Source organism: Cnephaeus nilssonii (genome assembly GCF_951640355.1).
Source record: "Cnephaeus nilssonii genome assembly, chromosome: 19".
In the NCBI taxonomy this organism is placed as follows: Eukaryota; Metazoa; Chordata; class Mammalia; order Chiroptera; family Vespertilionidae; genus Cnephaeus; species Cnephaeus nilssonii.
In genome coordinates, this window is record NC_137090.1 from 1789758 (window position 1) to 1809491 (window position 19734).

The 19734-nt window shown below is 64.6% G+C and overlaps 1 protein-coding gene across 1 annotated transcript; it reads left to right on the forward strand.

Annotated features, from left to right (window-relative positions):
• Window positions 1–7728: 7728 nt before the first annotated feature.
• On the forward strand, window positions 7729–17384 carry CANT1 (calcium activated nucleotidase 1). The gene is made up of 4 exons (XM_079797889.1): window positions 7729–7840; window positions 13199–13825; window positions 14665–14868; window positions 15481–17384. The coding sequence occupies exons 2-4, from the start codon at window positions 13237–13239 to the stop codon at window positions 15849–15851; spliced, it is 1164 nt and encodes a 387-aa protein (XP_079654015.1). The 5' UTR covers window positions 7729–7840; window positions 13199–13236; the 3' UTR covers window positions 15852–17384.
• Window positions 17385–19734: the final 2350 nt, after the last annotated feature.

The following is a 19734-nucleotide window of genomic DNA, read 5'->3' on the forward strand; positions in this document are numbered from 1 at the left end:
AGAAGAGAGGGAGGGAGAGAGAGAGAGAGAGAGAGAGAGAGAGAGAGACATCAATGTGAGAGAGACAGAGACACACTGGCTGGTTGCCTCCCACGTGCGCCCGACCAGGGGCCGGGGAGAGAACCTGCAACCAAGGTACCTGCCCTTGACCGGAATCGAACCCGAGACCCATCCACACATGGGCCGGCGCTCTGACCACTGAGCCACACCGGCCAGGGCCACTCCTCATTTTCAAAGCTCCGAGTGGGCCCAGCGGCCTCCATTCTCAGAAACTAAGTGACAAAAAAGACCAAAACAGCCCCCAGGAGGCGGCTCCCTGCCCCCAGCGGGTCAGGAGGGCTGCGCGTGCCCGGCATGGGGGGCGTCCACGGGAGACACCGGGCTGCCCAGGAATCGGCACGGTGGGCCCAGGCGGACACGGTGCGGGGCCAGGACGGTGGGAAGCGTACCTGCAGCCTGGCCATGCCCGGAAGCGCCCAGAGGCCACGCACCCAGCGGCCAAGGGCAGGTCAGGGCCTCAGCCCAGCCCGGCCACCCCCCGCAGCCCGGGCGCAGCCCAGAGGGTCCCCGGAAAAGGCACATGCATTCTCCCGTCCCGGCCGGAGCCCTTCCGGGAACCCCACGGCTCAGGTCAGCACTTCCTGTCCGGGGTGGCGTCCCAGGGGCCACGGGCAGGCGGGACAGACCTGCTGTCAGGTGGTCCAGGCGGTGTCGGGGTGGGGGGCTCCCCACAGGAGCAGAGGGGGACTTGGGTGCCAGAGAAGACAGAAGCAAGAGGAACACCCCACAAAACACAGGGAGAGGTCCCCACTCCTGGCAGCATCCACGGGCCACAGAGCCCAGCCCCCTCCCTGCAGGACCCAGGCTCGGCGCCCCCCCACCCCACCCCAGCTCCCAGTCTCTCGGCCGCTTTGCCACAACTGCCACCAGGGCCCCTCCCACTGGGCTCCTGGCCCGCCTGGCAGCTAAGGCGTCTGCCCGTCCGCCCCGGGGCTCCCCGCTGAAGCCGCTAAAGGAGCCGAGCCGGCAGCACCGGGCCCGCCGGCCACGTCCCGCCCCGCCACCTACCTCCCGCCGGCGTCCTCCCGCGGCCTCGGCTCTCCCAGCGCCGCCTCTTAGAGCATCTCCCGGCCGCCAGCCTCCCCCGGGCCGGGGCGGGGGAAGAACAGACTTGTCGGAGGAGCGCGGGGAAGAAGGAAAAAGTCCTCGGGGAGAAGGCGTGGAAAGGGGGCAGCGGCCGGCCCGGCACCTCGATCTCCTGGGCGCCGAGGTCTCCGGGCCAGAAGCGGAAACGGGTTTCTCGAAAGTGAAGGAAGAGCCGGAGCGAGCGGGACCGAGGCGTCAGGAGCGGAGCCCAGCCAGATGTGAGCGGCTCCCGGCTCCCAGTGCGCGTTGTCCAAACAGCAGCCGCGGAGCGTTAACTGTGTGTGTGCCCGGCGGGCGGGCGGGCGGGGAGAGCCAGCTGCCTCCTCCCCCGGCCCCCGGGGAGCTGGCCCAGGCGGGACTGGGGTGGCCGCTCGGAGTGCCTGGAAGTCCACCCCGGTGTGGGGCGGCTGGGAGCCCAGGACAAGAAGGGTTGGGAGCCCCGAGTTCCCTGGTGGCAGGCGCGGGGCGGGGGTGGGGGGTGGGGGGGTGGTTCCGGGAGCTCAGCAGGGAGGGATGGAGTCTCGCCCATGGCAGCCCCGAGACAAGCCTTGGACCAGGGCCTCCACCTGGGGACGGGGACCACGGATGGTTTGGGGAGATGTGTGAACCCCCAAAGCAGAGTGCGGAGGCCCTGTGTGCACATGTCTGTACACATGTCATCTTCGGAACGGGATGGTCTGTTGCCCTGGTCAGATGCAGGAGGGCGTGAGCGGAGCCAGGAGGGCCTGAGCACTGACTGCTCAGTCTCGTTCCTCCGTCCGAGAGCCTCACTTTCCTCCCTCTTACACACAGTTCTTTCTTTTTAAAACATTTTTTTAAATTGATTTCAGAGAGGAAGGGAGAGGGAGAGAGAAAGAAACATCAATGATGAGAGAGTCATCCATCCATCCATCCTGCACACCCCCTACTGGGGATGGAGCCTGAAACCCAGGCCTGTGCCCTGACCGGGAATCAAACCAGCGACCTTCCGGTTCCTAGGTTGATGCTCAACAGCGGAGCCACACCGGCCGGGCGACCAAGTCCTTTCTGAGCCAGTCCCTTGGCCCTGCCTCAGCCCGATAGCTGCCTCGGCGTTCTGGATGCTTCCCTCCCACCCCACCCCCAATTCTGAGCCAGGCTGGCTTCTTCTGGAATCAGATCCCATCACGAGGAAGAGATAGGATCTGCCCGGAGAAGCAGAACGAAGCTGCGGTAACCGTTTTATTTTTTCTGCTCTTTCCTGACGGCCTCTCCACCCGGCCCCGAGGCTGTGCCGGCCTCTCTGTCCCCTCCTCACTCCACACAGGGCCGCTCCCCATGGCGACCGCGGACGGAGGACGGAGGCCCTGGGACGCTGGTTTGGAGGCACAGGACAGAGCAAAGAGCCTGTGACGCACCCCCCTGCCTTGAGACGTCCTTCCCTCCTCTGCTGCCCACGTGTCTGCCTGGAAGACATCAAGGGCGGGAGGGGGGGGTGGGGGCTGACATCCACCAGGCGGGAGAGCAGGGAGGTGGAGGGAGAGGGGCTTCTGAGGGGGAGCCAGTGAGAGCCCAGCGGTCACTCCACGGAGACCCAGCGGCCACGGCCCCACCGTGGGAGCCAAGGGAGATGCCTGGTCCTGAGGGGCCTCGGGGAGCTCAAGGGAGCTCTGGCAAGATTGCGGGGCCGCATCGTCCCCATCAGAGATGCTGCTTCTGCGTCAGAGGCCACGAGGAGGCTCACGATCTCTGGCATGTGCCCGAGGCTTGGCCCGACTTATGTCCCGGTTGATACCGACAGGAAAGCCCCAGATAAGCTGGCCTTCGTCCCATGCGTGACAGGAGGCACTTTCCTGTCAACAAGCCCGGGGCCCAGCGCACCACTGACCTCCCCGAGAACTCTGTCCTCAAATCGCAGGGGCAGGCCCGGCCGGCGTGCTCAGGGGTCGAGCGTTGACCTATGAACCAGGAGGTCACGGTTTGATTCCCGGTCAGGGCTCGTGCCCAGGTGGTGGGCTTGATCCCCAATGTGGGGTGTACGGGAGGCAGCCGATCCATGATTCCCTCTCATCACGGATGTTTCTATCTCTCTCTCCCTCTCCCTTCCTCCCTGACATCAATAAAAATAAAACACACATATTTAGAAAACAAAGTGTGCGTAAGGAAGAGGGGAAATTCGGCCAGCCAGGGGTGGTCTTGCGGATAGCTTGGTTCTTGTCCATGGCCGGCCATAGGTCCCTCAGAGACCGGGGCGAATGTTCCCCATTCAGCAAATAATCTTCCCGTTGGACAGAGAGTCCTGGCCGGCTCCAGAACAGGAGTCAGGACAAAAAAACAAACAACAACAAAAAAAAAACCCACAAAAACAAAAACCCAGCATTGACCAATCAGAGCCCGGAGCCAGCAGCAGTGCCTGGGGGAGAGGCGGGGCTAACCAGAACCGCGAGGCCCCGCCTCCCGAAGATGGGCAGGCCACGCCCACCCTGGGATTCCTGGAGCTCAGGCCTCCTCCACCCGGCTGTCTGGGCTCATCCCCGGAGGCTGCCTGAATATTCCCAGGACAGGGGCAGCTCCTGGGCCCCCCGAGCCCCAGACTGCCCCCCACCCTGACCGACGAGACAGTCCGGGGAAGAAGAGCCCAGGGGAGCACACTCGATACCCCCCCTCTGCGTGCCAATCCCTGGCCTCCCTGGGCCACCACTGCTCCTCACCACGTCTGCTCTGGTCGTTGGGGAACGACGTGACCTTTGGTTCAAGTCTGTCAGACTCGAGGCTCCCTGCCACCATGGCCCCTGGGGCCTCCCCCGCCCCCCCAGGCCTAACGGTCTGCCTCTCCCAGCTATTTTGGGCCGGGCTGCCCAGTGGTCCCAGGAGCGCAGAGACTGGTATTGCAAACTTTTGAATTCCGTGCCAAAGGGTAGCCACGGGCAGGGTCCGATGGTGGGGTCCCACTGCCAAGGGGTGGGGGCAGGACCGGCTCCGCGGGGGTTTGGAGAAGCAGCCGAGAGGGGAGCTTGGCAGCCAGGCGCGGCCTCCCTGGCGGCCGGCCCCCGCGGTTGCTCCTGGATGGCGGTGCCCGTGGCCTAGAAGGTTCGGGGCACGTGGGGATGGGGACTGGCAGCTGCCGAGACCGAGCGGGCCGGTCTGCTCTCCTCTCCGCTCCTCACACCTGGAGAAGACCCCCGACGAAGGACCTTTCCAGGGACGCCGCCTCGGCACGCCGGATGCCCAGACGGACAGTCTCGGGTGGAAGCTGCCTGCACAGGCTCACGTTTACCGTTCATGGGCTTTCTGACCCTAATCGAGCCACAGCGCCTCCTGCCTCCGTTTCCCCCGCTCTCCACGCTGACGTCCCTGCTGGGGGAAGTCCTTTTTAGGGCTTCAGGTTGGACAGAGGTGGGCAGAGGCTGAGGGTCGGCAAACTCATGAGTCAACAGAGCCAAATATCAACAGGACAATGATTGACATTTCTTTTGAGAGCCGAATTTTTTAAACTTAAACTTCTTCTAACGCCGCTTCTTCAAAATAGACTCGCCCAGGCCGTGGTGTTTTGTGGAAGAGCCACGCTCAAGGGGCCAAAGAGCCGCATGTGGCTCTCGAGCCGCAGTTTGCCGACCACGGGGTTAGGCAATGTTTTCCGTAACAAGTAAAATGGGAGGCCCCCTGGTGGAGGGCGCAGTAACCAGCCCTGGGCTGGGAAATGAATGAGCCGCTGAATAAACGCGTGGGTGAATAATCAAAGCGAAGAATTCTTAGTCTTTGATGCAGAGCCACAGCCCAGAGCTGAGAATTCCCAGCAGGAGGCCTGGCGAGGTCTCCCAGGACACAAAGATGACCCGGAGAATGGGAATCGGAGGAAAACCGAGTGCTGGCGACCGCCGAGTCATTGCTGACAGTGGGGGGCACCGGTTTGGCACAGCCTGACCACGAGTCGGCCCACGAGGACGCAACACCCTTTGACACAGTCCTCTTCCTTCCGGTCTCTACCCTGCAGACACGCCTCCCATCCAGCGCGGAGAGTGGGTTCCAGGGTGTGCCTGGAGCGCGCTGTGACGGGACGGGATCACAGGGATCCTGAAAGGGCCCCTCAGGAGCCTGGTAAAACCACGGCCGCTCACCCGCCCCTCCCAACCCATAAAAAAACAATTAATATATATATATATATATATATATATATATATATATATATATATTTTAAATGTATTTTTATTGATTTCAGAGAGGAAGGGAGAGAGAGATAGAAACATCAATGATGAGAGAGAGTCATGGATCGGCCGCCTCCTGCACGCCCCCCCACTGGGGACTGAGCCGGCAACACAGGTATGTGCCCTTGACCAGAATTGAACCCAGGACCCCTCAGTCCGCAGGCCGACGCTCTATCCACTGAGCCAGCTAGGGCAAAAAGTATATATTTTTTAAAAGAGAGGTACTAATGAGAGGACAGTGGTACTGGAGCTGGTGTGAAATATGACACCAATACAAATGGATCGGAGCCACATGCCTGTTGATCTATGATGACACTGTCGTTGCACACATGTCCGTGGGGAAGGGCTGGGTTACCCTCTAAAAGCCGCACTGAGAGGTTCCCCATGTGCAGAAGACGACGTCTATACAGCCGCAAACGTGTAAGACACATCGCCACCCGCTCAGGCCCCCCAGTCGGTAAAATCAATACAGCGGGCAATACCTGCGGGGCCAGGGGCTCTCGGCCACCGCACAGAGCCTTGTTTCCTCCTGTAAACGTTACTGTCGGCATGTGTATGGTTTGGGGGTACACACCTACTTGCTGAAATTATCAAATAAAGCACAGGGACGATTAACCTGACATCCAAGACTGGGGTCACCTCTGGTGTGGGAGGGAGTTGGGAGCCAGCAGGAGTGCCTGGAGGGCTTTCAAGATCACAGAACTAGCCAAAACCGGTTTGGCTCAGTGGATAGAGCGTCGGTCTGTGGACTGGAAGGTCCCAGGTTCGATTCCGGTCAAGGGCATGTACCTTGGTGGCGGGCACATCCCCAGTAGGGGGTGTGCAGGAGGCAGCTGGTCGATGTTTCTCTCTCATTGATGTTTCTGACTCTCTATCCCTCTCCCTTCTTCTCTGTAAAAAAGTCAATAAAATATATTAAAAAATAAAATCACAGAACTAGGTTTCATTTTGTTAAGCTCGGAGGCATATGAAGATACTAGAGGCCCAGGTGGGGTGCAGCCAGCCCGGCCCCAATGGGGTGGATCTGGGCTGGGCCTGTCGGGAGGAGGAGATGGTGGGAGAATGGCCGGCGGCCCCCGCCCCCAGTTGGGATGGGGTGGGCCGATTGGGGGTGGGGCCAGCCATGGGGAGGGGCTGTGGGCTGGCCAGTCCCGCCCCCGATTGGTGGGGGCAGAGCTGGCTGGGAGGAGGGGCCGCAGGCCGATGGGGTGTTGGGGGCCCATTGGGGGTGGGGCCAGCCAGGGGGAGGGGAAGGGGGGTTGGCCAGCTGGCCCCACCCCCAGATTCGGCTGGTTCGCTGGCCATAGTGGGCATCATAGCGACTGGTTGTTCGGGTCGTTACTTTTTATATATTAGGTAGATAGATAGATAGATAGATAGATAGATAGATAGATAGCTTCATAGATAAAAGTTTGAATAATTTAAAGTAATTGTAGTAATACATGATATATGGTTGGAACGTGGTGTAGAATGATGGGAAACATAAATGAATTAAAAAAGACTTGTCCCTTGCCTCCCCCCTTCCCCCCAAAATGCAGAGCCATGTGCTTAGCACGTTTCCACTTGGCTTTTAGAAGGTAATGTGATATATGTGCCTATGACTTGTTTGTGTGCCACAAACTCTGCAAGAATAACCACGAGAAACTAATAATAGCGCTTGCCTCTGGGGAGGGAGTGCAGGGGGAGGGGAGGGGAGGTTATTTTTCACTGTGCACCGTTTATGTAATTTGAAATTTCCTTGGTGCCTGTAACTTTAAGGAAAGGCTCCTGAGAGGCCCCGGGGGTTTGCAGGCACGCACACGCTGAAGGTGCAGGCCCTCCAGCCGCTCCACACCTCGCTCCTGCCTGGCTCCACTCCTACCAGGCTTCTTTCAGGATTTCTAAGATGAGCATCCGTGCGGGACTTGGGAGTGAGAGGCAGGGATGTCTTAACGTATTCCACGAAGATAACCCCGGGGCTGGAGAAACGGGATGAACCCGAGACCCGTATTTGGGAAGGGGTTTGTTGATTGCAAGTCAGAGGAACCCCCGCCCAGGCCGCTGGAGCCTTCAGACCCTTAGATCTTTGCTTAGGAAACTGATCAACATTCCGACGCGGGCGCCCGAAGGGCCAGGAGGCGGGGGTCTCTGAGAAGGGGGTGGCAGAAAGAGGCCCAGGCAAGGGGTCCCAGAGTCTCAGCTCGAGGAACGACAGCCTCCTCGCTGTAGCCTTCCCCGCCGCCCCCTCCCGTTTCTGCTCCGTGATGTTCCCGAGTGACGTGGTGGAAGGGGCCCGGGTAGGCGGCACAAAGTCCCTCCCGCCCTTCCCCCGCCCGCGGCTCCTCCTCTGGGACCCGCTAGCTGAGCCACAAAAACTACAACTCCCAGCAGCCCCTGCCGCGGCCGGCGCGCAGCTGCAGAGCAGAGGCTGCCGGGAGCGTGTTGCTCGGAGGCGGAGCGAGCGCGCCGGGCGGAAGTCGGCCTCCGCTTGGTCCCGGTCCTCCCCGCAGCGAGGTCCCCGCGTCCGCGGGCCCGGAGCCAGTCTGCACCGGGTGAGTGACGGCGGCCCCGCGGCCGCCCGCGCTCCGCTTGCTACGGGCCTGCTGCCGGTCTCCGCACGATCTCCTCCCGCAGGTCCGCTCTCCCGCAGACTGACCTGAAGCTACTTCCCCTTCTGACTTGGGGGCTCCTCCCTTCCCTCTGACTTGGGGGCTCCTCCCCCCCCTCTGACTTGGGGGCACCACCCCCCTCTGACTTGGGGACACCTCCCCCTCTGACTTGGGGGCTCCTCCCCCCTCTGACTTGGGGACACCTCTCCCTCTGACTTGGGGGCTCCTCCCCCCTCTGACTTGGGGACACCTCCCCCTCTGACTTGGGGGCTCCTCCCCCCTCTGACTTGGGGACACCTCCCCCTCTGACTTGGGGGCTCCTCCCTTCCCTCTGACTTGGGGGCTCCTCCCCCCTCTGACTTGGGGGCACCACCCCCCTCTGACTTGGGGGCTCCTCCCCCCCCTCTGACTTGGGGGCTCCTCCCCCCTCTGACTTGGGGGCTCCTCCTCCCTCTGACTTGGGGACTCCTCCCCCCTCTGACTTGGGGACACCTCCCCCTCTGACTTGGGGACCTCCCCCATTTGACCCTGATGGATGCATTCCCTTCATCTCCCTGAGGACAGCCCTTTCCTGCCCCCTCTGATTTCAGTACCCGGACTCTGACCTGTGCAGGGCCACTCCTGAGGGATTAGGGGCCCCCCCAGCTGCCTGACACTTGGTCACACCTGCAGCAGGCCAGCCTTCTCACCGCCCCCAGGCCTTCCTCTCCTTTGCTTCAGACTATCACCGTCCTCCCCCGCCCCTGTCCCCCACCCCCTGTCCCTGCCCCCCGCCCCCACCTCCCCCCTCGGTCTGGATCCTTTCACCCGGGGACCAGCCCTCCCTCTCTTCCGTGTGGCTGGGTGCCTTTCCGTGCCCGCTGTGTCCCGGGCTTGGCAGGCCCCTGGCACTGGGATCCCCTTCTTCCGAGCTCCCTGTGCCCCCAGGAGGGCGGTCTCTCAGCGCTCCAGCCCCATTGCTCATGCCTGTCTCGGGGGATGTGCTTGGCAGCTTTCCTGCCACATTTCCAACAAAGCACGCGTGCGGGAACACGCGTGTGCTGGCGACTGAATCTCGCTGGCTCTTCGGCGTAAGGGCCGGCACTTGGCAACGGCGCAGCCTCTCAGAGGGGCCGTGGAAGGAAGCAGGGGCACATCCTGCGGGAGCCGTGGGGTCTCTGCGGCCCCTCGGTCCTCGCCCTTGGAGGAGCTCCATTGACAGACCTTCCTGGCTGGGCTGCGGAGCCCCCCCCCCCGGCCCCCGGCCCCTCCCCACCGACCTCCCCTCGGAAAGTCCAGCCCGAGCCTGCGGACAAGGTGGCCTCCTGGTGCCCCTCCTGCGGCCTCAATGAGCCTCTGTTCAGGCCTGAGTGCCCGCGAAAGGGCTGGGAGGCAGTTAGCTGGCCCGCCTCTCCCCACCCGGCAGCCCAGAGCAGAGCGTGTCGGGAGGACGCGGGGGTCCAGCCTGTCCGAGGCCGCCGTGGTCGGACGGAGGGTTCCCGTCTTCCTACTCTCGTCCAGGTGAAGCCAACCACAGGGTGGGGGAGGGAGTCCCACGCCCCAGGTAGACAGCTGCACTGTTGCCAGATGACCGCTCCGGCGAGGCGAGGCGTGCGTCTGGTCACTGGATGCCTTCCCTGAGCTCCAAGCCTCCTTTCTTCCCTGAAGCTGTGCCCAGACCTCGTCCACGCCCTGTGTTTGTGGCCCACAGCCACAGGAGCCGTGGCGGTTCCCGGAGCGCTCTTAGCGAATGCTAACGTTAAGGGGATTTAACACTCTCCTAGTGACTATTTAGGACTTTATGTTGATTTAGACCAGGGGTGGGGAACGGCCCGCCCACGGGCCTAATACAGCCCACAAAATCATTTGGTCTGGCCCTCACCTTAGGGCAGTGATGGCGAACCTATGACACGCGTGTCAGCACTGACACACGTAGCCATTTCTGATGACACGCGGCCGCGTGCCGAGGATGAAACATTTGCTGCTCCTGAGGATGAAACATTTGCGACTAGAGTCTTGGAGTTAGTTTTTTCCTCAAAGTGACACACTACCCGAGTTATGCTCAGTTTTTTGGCGAAGTTTGACACACCAAGCTCAAAAGGCTGCCCATCACTGCCTTAGGGTGAGATAATGATATCTTTGACCAAGTACAGCAGGCTAATGTGTACGTGGATAATTCTGTGTGGCCTGTAAGCGACGTGTTATAAATATCCACATGGCCCTGAGTTAGACCAAGACAGTTGCTTGGGAAGAAGTCTTGATGCCAGAGAAACCTGGGAAGATGTTCGTTTCTCTCTGGTGTGCCTTCCTTAGACTCCCACTCATTTATTTGTACCTAGAGGCCCGATGCACAAAGATTCGTGCAAGAATGGGCCTTCCTTCCCCTGGCTGCCGGCACCGCCTTCGCTCCGGCCAGAGCTGCCCTTCCACCTTCCCATGCTGCCCAGAGGCCCGGAGGGGCTGGGGCAGTGCGCCTGCCTGCATCATCCCCATGGCGACAATGTAAGCGTCCTGCCCCCCAGCTGCTCGGCGACTGTGTATGCAAATTAACCCTCCATCTTTGTTGGGTTAATTTGCGTACTCACTCCAGATTGTCTGGTGGGCGTCGCGAAGGTACGGTCATTTTGCATCTTTCTCTTTTATTCGTGTAGAGTAGAAGAGTAGATAAGGGCCGTCATCGTCGGTGAATGGAACACACCGCTCTGGTTCCCATGCAGAGGACCGGCCGTGGGAAAGCTGGCGGTCAGGGTGCTAGTCAGCTGACCTTAGACTGGGGTCGTGCTGGATGCCCGGGAGCGCCCAGGGTGACCACAGGGTCCTTCCCAGGGAAGCGGGAGCAGAGGGGCACGAGGGAATGGGGGGGGGGGGGGCACGGAGATGCTGGCTTTGAGGTGGGGGAGGGGCCACAAGCCAAGGGGTGCGGCGGCCACTGGAGGCGGGAAATGAACGTGCAGGAGGCGGGTTCTCTGCTCCAGCCTCGGAGGGACCGGCCCTTGCCTTTAGTCCAGCGAGACCGCCATCCCTCTGCGGCCGCGGGGCTGCAGGACGTGACAGCGGGAATAGGATCCTACTACGCTCCTCTAGGGTGGGGGGCTGAGAACAGAGGCTGATCCAGGGAGCGGTGCATGCTGGGGTGCCGAGGAAGGGGTGGGGGCAGCCGCGAGCCAGCTTCCAGGCTGTGGGCTTGAGGCCTTGGCCTCGGAAGAGTCTTGGAGATCCGGGGGTTCAGCTCTTCTTTCCCGTCGGGGAGTGCACTCGGGCAGAGCGGGCACTGCCTGCCGTCCGGACTCCCATGGCTGGCGGGAAGGAAGGCGGCTGCTGCAGGGGGCGCTGGGAGGAGAGGGCTGCCCCTGACCGGGCAGAGGCAGGGAGCTGGGAGCGGCCCCTTATCTCAGATCCGGGACTCCCTCCCTGCCCTCCCAGATCCTGAGGGCGGAGCCGCTGCAGCTGTTTGTTCTGCCACCTGTCGGACCACTCCTGACACCACTCCTGGCAGAGCGAGCGAGAGCCACCCTCTGGGCTCAGGCTCCGGGAGTGGTCCCCTTTCGCCCGAGCCAGGCCTGGAGGCTGGGGCCGGTGAGCATGGCCCGGGAAGGTAGGGGCCTGAGCCCGCCCTCACGCCTAGCCGAGGGTCTCCCTGGGTGCTGCCCCCGGGCCTGGGAGCCTGCGCCCTGGCTGGTGCACACCTGCACCTGCTCCACAAGGAAGTGCTGGTTTGACAGGAACCACAAACAGGCGTGTCAGGGAGCCGTTCTCGGGTCAGAGCTCCCTGGAAAGCGGGGGGCGGGGACGGGTGGGGGGGACCCTCCTCCTGGTGCCTCTCCCCAGGGCTGTTGCCCTGCAGGGGGTGCCGTCCCCTGGGGTTCTCACGGAGAGCTGTCTGCAGGCCACCTGAGCAGGGGAGCCTCGCCAGGTGGGAACGGCGTTTTAGGGAGCGGGTGCCCTGATTTCCGATGCCCTGAGGTCGGCCCTGATGCGGCAGGAAGCGTTTCAGCGGCTTGTGGGCGAGGACCCGCCCGGGGGGCGGGCTTGTTGCTTGGTTTTTATAAAGATGCGCGCCCTCGCTCTGCCCCAGGCTCCAGCAACAGACGCTGCGGGCAGCTTACCTTCCTGTCCCAGGTGCCCGTGGGCGGCGGGCACGCAGCCTGGAAGGAGTGGGGAGCCCTCGCTGTAGGGGTTACTAGGTCGATTCAGAAGGGGGGCGGCCTCGGGGGCTGAGAAGAGACAGGCGGAGGAGGACCCCGGGGGTCAGCTGTGGCGGGAGGTGCTGGGGTCCCCGGGGGACTGCTCAGGCCTCAGGAGCAGGCCTGTCGGTCATCATCTCCGGGAAGCAGGCAGCCCCGGCCCTGAGCGTCGGGAGGGACGGGGCTGCTCCTCCAGGATGGGGTGGCAGGTGGGTTACAGTCAGGGTCACGGGTCACCAGTGCGTCCGCAGTAGTTACTGACCCGCCCGGAGTGAGCGGCCAGAGGACAGAGCGCGGCCTGGGCACGGGGATGTGGGGGGGCGGGTGGAGAGGGAGCCGCCAGGCCGTGAGGATGACTCTCACCGTGTGGCCGCCGTCGCCCGGCAGCCCGTCCACTGCTCCTGCTGCCCTGATGGGGGCCTCGGGGCTGGTCCCTGTGCCCCGGGTGGGCTGGGGACGGGCTGTGGAGGAAGTGGGTGTGTGCTTCTCCCTCCACGTGGGCCCGTGAGGCCGCTGGGCTCCAGGCAGTGAGGGCCCTGCAGGCTCTGGCCCCTCGCGCCGTGGGCATTAACAGGAAGGTGCCAGGGGCAGGTGTTGCCAAAACAACCATTTCCGCTTGGCCTGCACCTGTTGTACATTTGCACTCGATGCCACAGATCTAGCCCAGGAGGGGCAACAGCTCACCTGCCTGGCAGGCAGGCGTTGGCAGGGGGCGAGTGGATGGGGTGTCTGCACCGTGGTGGGTGCGGGTCCGGGGAAGGGGTGGAGGTGCTGTCAGGAGCAGGGCCTCCAGGGGGCGCTTCCCGGACGAGGTGGCATTTGACAGAACGCAGCCCTGTGCCCTCGGTCACCTGCCGTGCCAGCCCCCAGCCCCTGCTCCTTCCCTGAGGCCGAACGCTCCGGCCTGCGCCAATGTCCCTCTGCGCCCGCCGGCCCTCTGGCCGCTGGGAGGGGGGGCGGCGATGGTGCTGCGGGCGGACGGCTCCTCCTGCTGAAGAGGGGTACACGGATGTCGCTAGAGTCCGGGTTTCGGTAAGCCGAGGCGGGGACGGTGGCCACCAGGCCTGGCCGTGCTGGGTCTGCGTTTTGCAGGTCGTGACCTCCCCCCCTTCCTCCCTCCCTCCCTCCCTGTGTGCAGGTCCCGCCAGCCCTGCCGCCCCGGCATGGAATGAGTCTATGCACTCCGCCTGGGTAAGTGTGGGGCGCCTTCCCGCGCTGGCGTCCATGAGCAAGGCCGCGGACCCCCGCTTCCGCGTCCGCTGGAGGGTGATCCTGCCGTCGGTCGTGGGCGTCGCCGTGCTCTGGCTGCTCTGCTCCCACCGCCTGGCCCCGGCCAGGCCCCCCGCGCCCAGCGCCCACCACTGGCGGCTCAGCCCGGCGGCCGCCGACCGCTACAATGACACCTACCCCCTGTCGGCCCCCCGGAGGACGCCGGGCGGGACCCGCTACCGCATCGCCGTCATTGCCGACCTGGACACGGACTCAAAGGCCCGGGAGGAGAACACCTGGTTCAGTTACCTGCAGAAGGGCTACCTGACCCTGTCCCACAGCGGGGACCAGGTGGCCGTGGAGTGGGACAAGGGCCACAGGGTCCTGGAGTCCCACCTGGCGGAAAAGGGGCGGGGCATGGAGCTGTCCGACCTGGTCGTCTTCAACGGGAAACTCTACTCCGTGGACGACCGCACGGGGGTGGTCTACCGGATCGAGGGCACCACGGCCGTGCCCTGGGTCATCCTGTCCGACGGCGACGGCACCGTGGGGAAAGGTGAGCGCCAGCTCCGCCTGCCGCCGGCGTGGGGAGCACGTGTGGGGCGGGGGGAGCACTCACACGCCCAGAGGGAGGGACCGTGGGGAGAGGGGGAGCACATGGGGGTAAGGGGAGCGCTCACACGCCCAGAGGGAGGGACCGTGCGGAGAGGGGGAGCACATGGGGGTGGGGGGCGCACTCACACGCCCAGAGGGAGGGACCGTGGGGAGAGGGGGAGCACATGGGGGCGGGGGAGCACTCACACGCCCAGAGGGAGGGACCGTGGGGAGAGGGGGAGCACATGGGGGCGGGGGGAGCACTCACACGCCCAGAGGGAGGGACCGTGGGGAGAGGGGGAGCACATGGGGGTGGGGGGAGCACTCACACGCCCAGAGGGAGGGACTGTGGGGAGAGGGGGAGCACATGGGGGTGAGGGGAGCACTCACACGCCCAGAGGGAGGGACTGTGGGGAGAGGGGGAGCACATGGGGGTGAGGGGAGCACTCACACGCCCAGAGGGAGGGACCGTGGGGAGAGGGGGAGCACGTGTGGGGCGGGGGGAGCGCTCACACGCCCAGAGGAGGGACCGTGGGGAGAGGGGGAGCACATGTGGGGTGGGGGGAGCGCTCACACGCCCAGAGGGAGGGTCTGTAGGGGAGAGTACGTCCCGCTGTGGGGTCTGCTGAGGCGTGTGCCGGCTGCTGACCCTCCAGGATGGGGCTTGAGCCAGGCTGCCCTGTGCACTCGAGTGAAGTTCAACACGGTGACCTCTGACGCCCAGGCGGCCAGACCCCCCGGAGCCGGGCGCCCGTGGGCAGAGGGCGGCCGGGTCTCAGTCCCTCCGTGTCCTGCCCGCAGGCTTCAAGGCGGAGTGGCTGGCGGTGAAGGACGAGCACCTGTACGTGGGCGGCCTGGGCAAGGAGTGGACCACCACCACGGGCGAGGTGGTCAACGAGAACCCCGAGTGGGTGAAGGTGGTGAGCTTCCGGGGCAGCGTGCACCACGAGAACTGGGTGGCCAGCTACAACGCCCTCCGCGCCGCCGCCGGGATCCACCCGCCAGGTAGGCGCTGCGGGCGGGGGCGGGTTCGTTTCCTGCTCGGTTGGATGATTCCGGCTGTCTGCTGGGTGCTCCCCTCGGCCGGGGGGTTCTGGGGGCAGATGAGGCGTTTTCTGTGTCACCCCTCACCCCGAGGCAGGGCCCCCAGACTGAGCCCGGATGGCTGTCCCCGGGCGGAGGCAGGGGGGCGGCTCTGGTTCTCCCCTCAGCCCCCAGAGACGCCATTGTTTAGTGGGGTGTCGTGATGCTCGGAGAGGCCTGGCCAGCTCTGGACTTGGGGGGACGCGGCCGAGGACCCCCAGCTAGGCCCCGTGCCCCCACCCCGCCCCGCAGAGCAGGCCACGCGGCACTCCCGGGGAAGCTGGGCCAGGGAAGACGGCCCGGACGGGAGGGCCTGCGTGCTCTGTTGTGTCCGTCCTCCTTCCTCTGGGCGACGAGGACAGACCGAGAGGCCTCTGGGGAACGCGAGGATCCAAAGGAGGGCAGGGCTGTGAGCGATGCCCCCCGGGGGCTGCAGCATCCAAGTGCATGCTGGGACCGGGCCCTGTGCAGGCAGCCCTGGGCGCGCCCATCGCCCGCCGCCCCGGCCCGCACTGAGCCCCCCTGCGGTTCCAGGCTACCTCATCCACGAGTCGGCCTGCTGGAGCGACGCGCTGCAGCGCTGGTTCTTCCTGCCGCGCCGCGCCAGCCACGAGCGCTACAGCGAGCGGGACGACGAGCGCAAGGGCACCAACCTGCTGCTGAGCGCCGGCCCGGACTTCGGGGCCATCTCCGTGCGCCGCGTCGGCGAGGTGGTGCCCACGCACGGCTTCTCCTCCTTCAAGTTCGTGCCCAACACCGACGACCAGGTCATCGTGGCCCTCAAGTCCGAGGAGGACGGCGGCCGGGTCGCCACCTACATCATGGCCTTCACGCTGGACGGGCGCTTCCTGCTGCCCGAGACCAAGGTCGGGAACGTGAAGTACGAAGGGATAGAGTTTATTTGATTTTAAGGATGAAGGCGGCAGGCGGAGCCGAGGGGGCGCGGTTTTAGGCTACGTCAGGACTGCGCTTTCGTGAAAAGCCTCAGTCTGCCCTTTTGTGGTGTTTGTTTTGCTCTTTTTCTTCCCGGGACTCGGGGGTGGGTCTGGGGTTAGAGGCTCCAGAGGAGGGAGTTCAGGCCCCTGGGGCAGCTGAGGGACGGCTCAGAGCCGGAGGGGCCGCCCCCAGGGCAGGCTCCGGGCGGCCCGGCCCTGCCTTCCCTCTGGCCTCCGTTTCTCTTCTTTTGTCACTAAATGTGTCTTGGCTCCTGCCATCGCCAAGCGCCGAGCCCGTCTGGGACGCAGCAGTGACGGGGGACCTGAAGTGCACCTGCCCACCGGGAACTCAAGCCCCTCTCCGTCCCGGACCTCAGGCGCGAAGGCCGTCCCTCCTGCTTGGAGAGGACCTGTTGACACTGCGGACAGACGGACGGACACGGCAGAGCTGTGAGCGGGGGCAGCCCGGGGCGCAGGTCCCCCAGGTGCCGCCGGGCAGGCCGCCAGCCCACCCGCGGGTCCCCAGCCTCACGTGGCCCATCTCTGTTTCCTCGGCCGGTTCCATCTCCTCCTCCAGGAAAATCCTGTGGCTCCGTAGCTCTTTGAGGCGTTAATTATTCACTTACTCGAATTAAAGCAATTTCCTTTCTTACAAGAAGGAATCGCCAACTCTTACGACACAGAGCAAAGTCCCGCAGTGAAACCCCTCCCCGCGGTGGCAGCTGCGATCGCAATCAGAGCTGCAGTGGTTGAGGCGGGTTTTCCACTGTGGCCCGGGGCCCAGGGACGCAGCGACCGAGGAGGCGCCGTGCCCTCCAAGGCTCCCGGGAACGGCTTGGATTTGGTTTCCCGGACGAGGCGCCAGGCCCTCCGCACTTCCTGTCCCTCCCGCCCTTCCTCCTCTTCCCCGGAGCTAGCAGCCTGGTCTCCGGGGAAGCTTCACTCAAGCTCCGGTTGTCTCCGCGGTCCTCACCCCCGGAGAACGCGGGGCTGGGACTGCGAGAAGGGCCGCCTGACCCGCGTGGACCCGCCCCAGACTTTTCAGCTTGGAACTGACAGCCGCGGGGGGGGGGGGGGGGGGGGGGAGAGGGAGGGCGCCTGCGGGGCCCCTGTTCCTCCTGCGGCTGGGCGTCCGTTTCTTCTCCCGAGACGTGAAAGCGAGAGAACGCAGGCGAGCTGTTGGCGGCCCGTCTCCCTGGAGCGTGGCTCCCACTGGGCGCGCCTGTCCACGTGCCCGGGGCTCCCTGAGCCCTCCTTGGGCAGCGGCGGCGACGGGCGCTGCTCCCGTGGAAGGTGCAGGTGGAACCAGGAAGCCGGGGCGTGGGGACAGTCACCAGCCGGAGGCTCCGCGCCGCGGGCCAGCTGCAGCGCTCCCCTCAGAGGCTGGAAACGTCGTAAAGCTGCGCCCCCCCCCCCCACCCGTGTTTGCCGCTGTGATTGTGACGGTTCCTCCTCGCGGGAGCCGAGGTTCTGTGAGCAATAAAGCGCAGTGGGCGGAGGTCTGGTGTCCTGCTCCGTGCGGCGGCCGCCCAGGGCTCCGAGAGGGGCGCGGGAGAGGCCCCGACGCCTCACGCTCACCCAGGGGCTCCGAGCCGGAGGGCCACCCCAGGGCAGGCTCACCCAGGGGCTCAGAGCCGGAGGGCCACCCCAGGGCAGGCTCACCCAGGGGCTCCGAGCCGGAGGGCCACCCCAGGGCAGGCTCACCCAGGGGCTCCGAGCCGGAGGGCCACCCCAGGGCAGGCTCACCCAGGGGCTCCGAGCCGGAGGGCCACCCCAGGGCAGGCTCACCCAGGGGCTCCGAGCCGGAGGGCCACCCCAGGGCAGGCTCACCCAGGGGCTCCGAGCCGGAGGGCCACCCCAGGGCAGGCTCACCCAGGGGCTCAGAGCCGGAAGGCCACCCCAGGGCAGGCTCACCCAGGGGCTCCGAGCCGGAGGGCCACCCCAGGGCAGGCTCACCCAGGGGCTCCGAGCCGGAGGGCCACCCCAGGGCAGGCTCACCGAGGGGGCGGGCCCAGTCGCTGCTGATGGGCAGCCACCTTCACGGCCGGGCCTCTGGAGTCACGGGCCTGGCTTTTCCCTGGTGCTCCCCTGGTCGGTTAGGAGCGCGGGCCCCGCCCCGGCCGCCCCCCCCATCTCCCCACCCCCCACCCTCCCCCCACCTGGCCGCCCCCCTCTCTAGGGGTGGGACCCTGGCCAGGTGCCTTGATTTCCTTGTCCGCGTGGGAACAAGGTAACAATAGAGCCATTCACAGCGGCCAGCACGGGTGCAGCGGCTGGAGGTGCGGGGAGTTACCCAGGGAGCCTGGGAGCCGTGGGAGTGGCGCCCGGGCAGAGGTCGGGGGTCTGGGACCTGCAGGAGCCGTGGAGCTCCAAGGACACGCAGGGCCCTGAGGATGCCGCCTCGGGCAGCAGGGGGGGAAGGTCCCGGTCCTCTCTCCCTGTTGTCCCTCACACCACTCCTGCCCCTCCCCCGTGTCCCCAGCGGCTGACCGGAGGGAGCCGCCTCCTCGGGGTCTCCAGAGGCAGAGGGCGCGGGCGAGCTGGGAGCCCCGGACCGTGTCGGGGCAGCGCCCTCTGCACTCCCTCCGGCCCTTGTCCCTTCTGGCCTGCGAGGGGCCACAGCTCCAGGTACCACACTTTGTAAACAGCCCACCCCCTTATTTTCAAATTACAGAAGAACATTTAGCCCAGCCAGCATTGGGCATCCACCTGTGAACCAGGAGGTCACGATTCGATTCCCGGTCAGGGCACAGGCCCAGGTTGCAGGCTCCATCCCAGTGTGGGGCGTGCAGGAGGCAGCCAGTCCACGATTCTCTCATCGATGTTTCTCTCTCTCCCTCTCCGTTTCTTTCTGAAATCAGTGATTTTTTTTTTTTGAAATAAAGGACGTTTATGTAGAAAGTTACAGAGGGGGTAGAGTGAGCCAGCTGGGCTGCGTGGGCTCAGAAAACAAGTCACAGAGCAGAGGAGGCCCGTGGCGCTCAGGAGAGAGAAAGGGGGGTTAGGGGGAGGGGGGTGGAGGCGGGACTCTGCTCCCAAGAGGGGAGCGCCTGTCCCCCTTTCTTAGCGCCCCCAGAGGGGTCTGAGGCTGGAGCCTGCTGTTTCCTGCTGCAGCCCGAGCGGATGCCAGCCAGGGGTCAGTGGACGTCCAGAGCTGCGGGAGGTCAGTGAGGCGGCCTGGAGAGGGCCGAGGGCTGAGCAGGAGGACACGTGGGGGCCCCCGGGGGCAGAGGCGGGGCTGGAGCGGGGACTGCATGTGGAGTCCCAGGCACCCGAAGGCAGCCCTCACACACGGCTCACACGGTAGGGACTTGGGGCAGTGTGGCCTGCTGCCGTGGCCAGCGTGCAAGAAGTAAACTAGAAGTCGCCTCGGGCCCTGCCCAGTGGGCTCAGTGGTTAGAGCATCAGCCATGGGCTGAAGGGCCACAGGTTCAATTCCCAGTCGAGGGCACATTCCTGGGTTGCAGGTTCAACCCCAGCCTCTCGGGGTGCGTTTGGGAGGCGACCATCGATGTTTCTGTCTCCGACCCCCCTTCCCTCCCACTCTCTCTCAAATAACCAATGGAAACATACCCTCCAGTGAGGATTAACAACAACAAAAAGAACAGGAAAAGGCACGCTTTCATTAGAAACAAACTTGCAAATCCTGTCACCTGCTAAAGGGCTTGTATCCAGAACACGCAGGGCGTGCACAGCTCAGTGACGAGACAACCCGGTTAGTCATGGCGAGATTGAATGGACCCTTCGCCAGAGAGGGTGCGTGAACACAGCGCATGCAGACGCTCACCGTCACCGGTGAGAGCAATGCCGTTCCCCGGCGGACCCACAGGAACGGGTAACAAAAAGGCCGCAG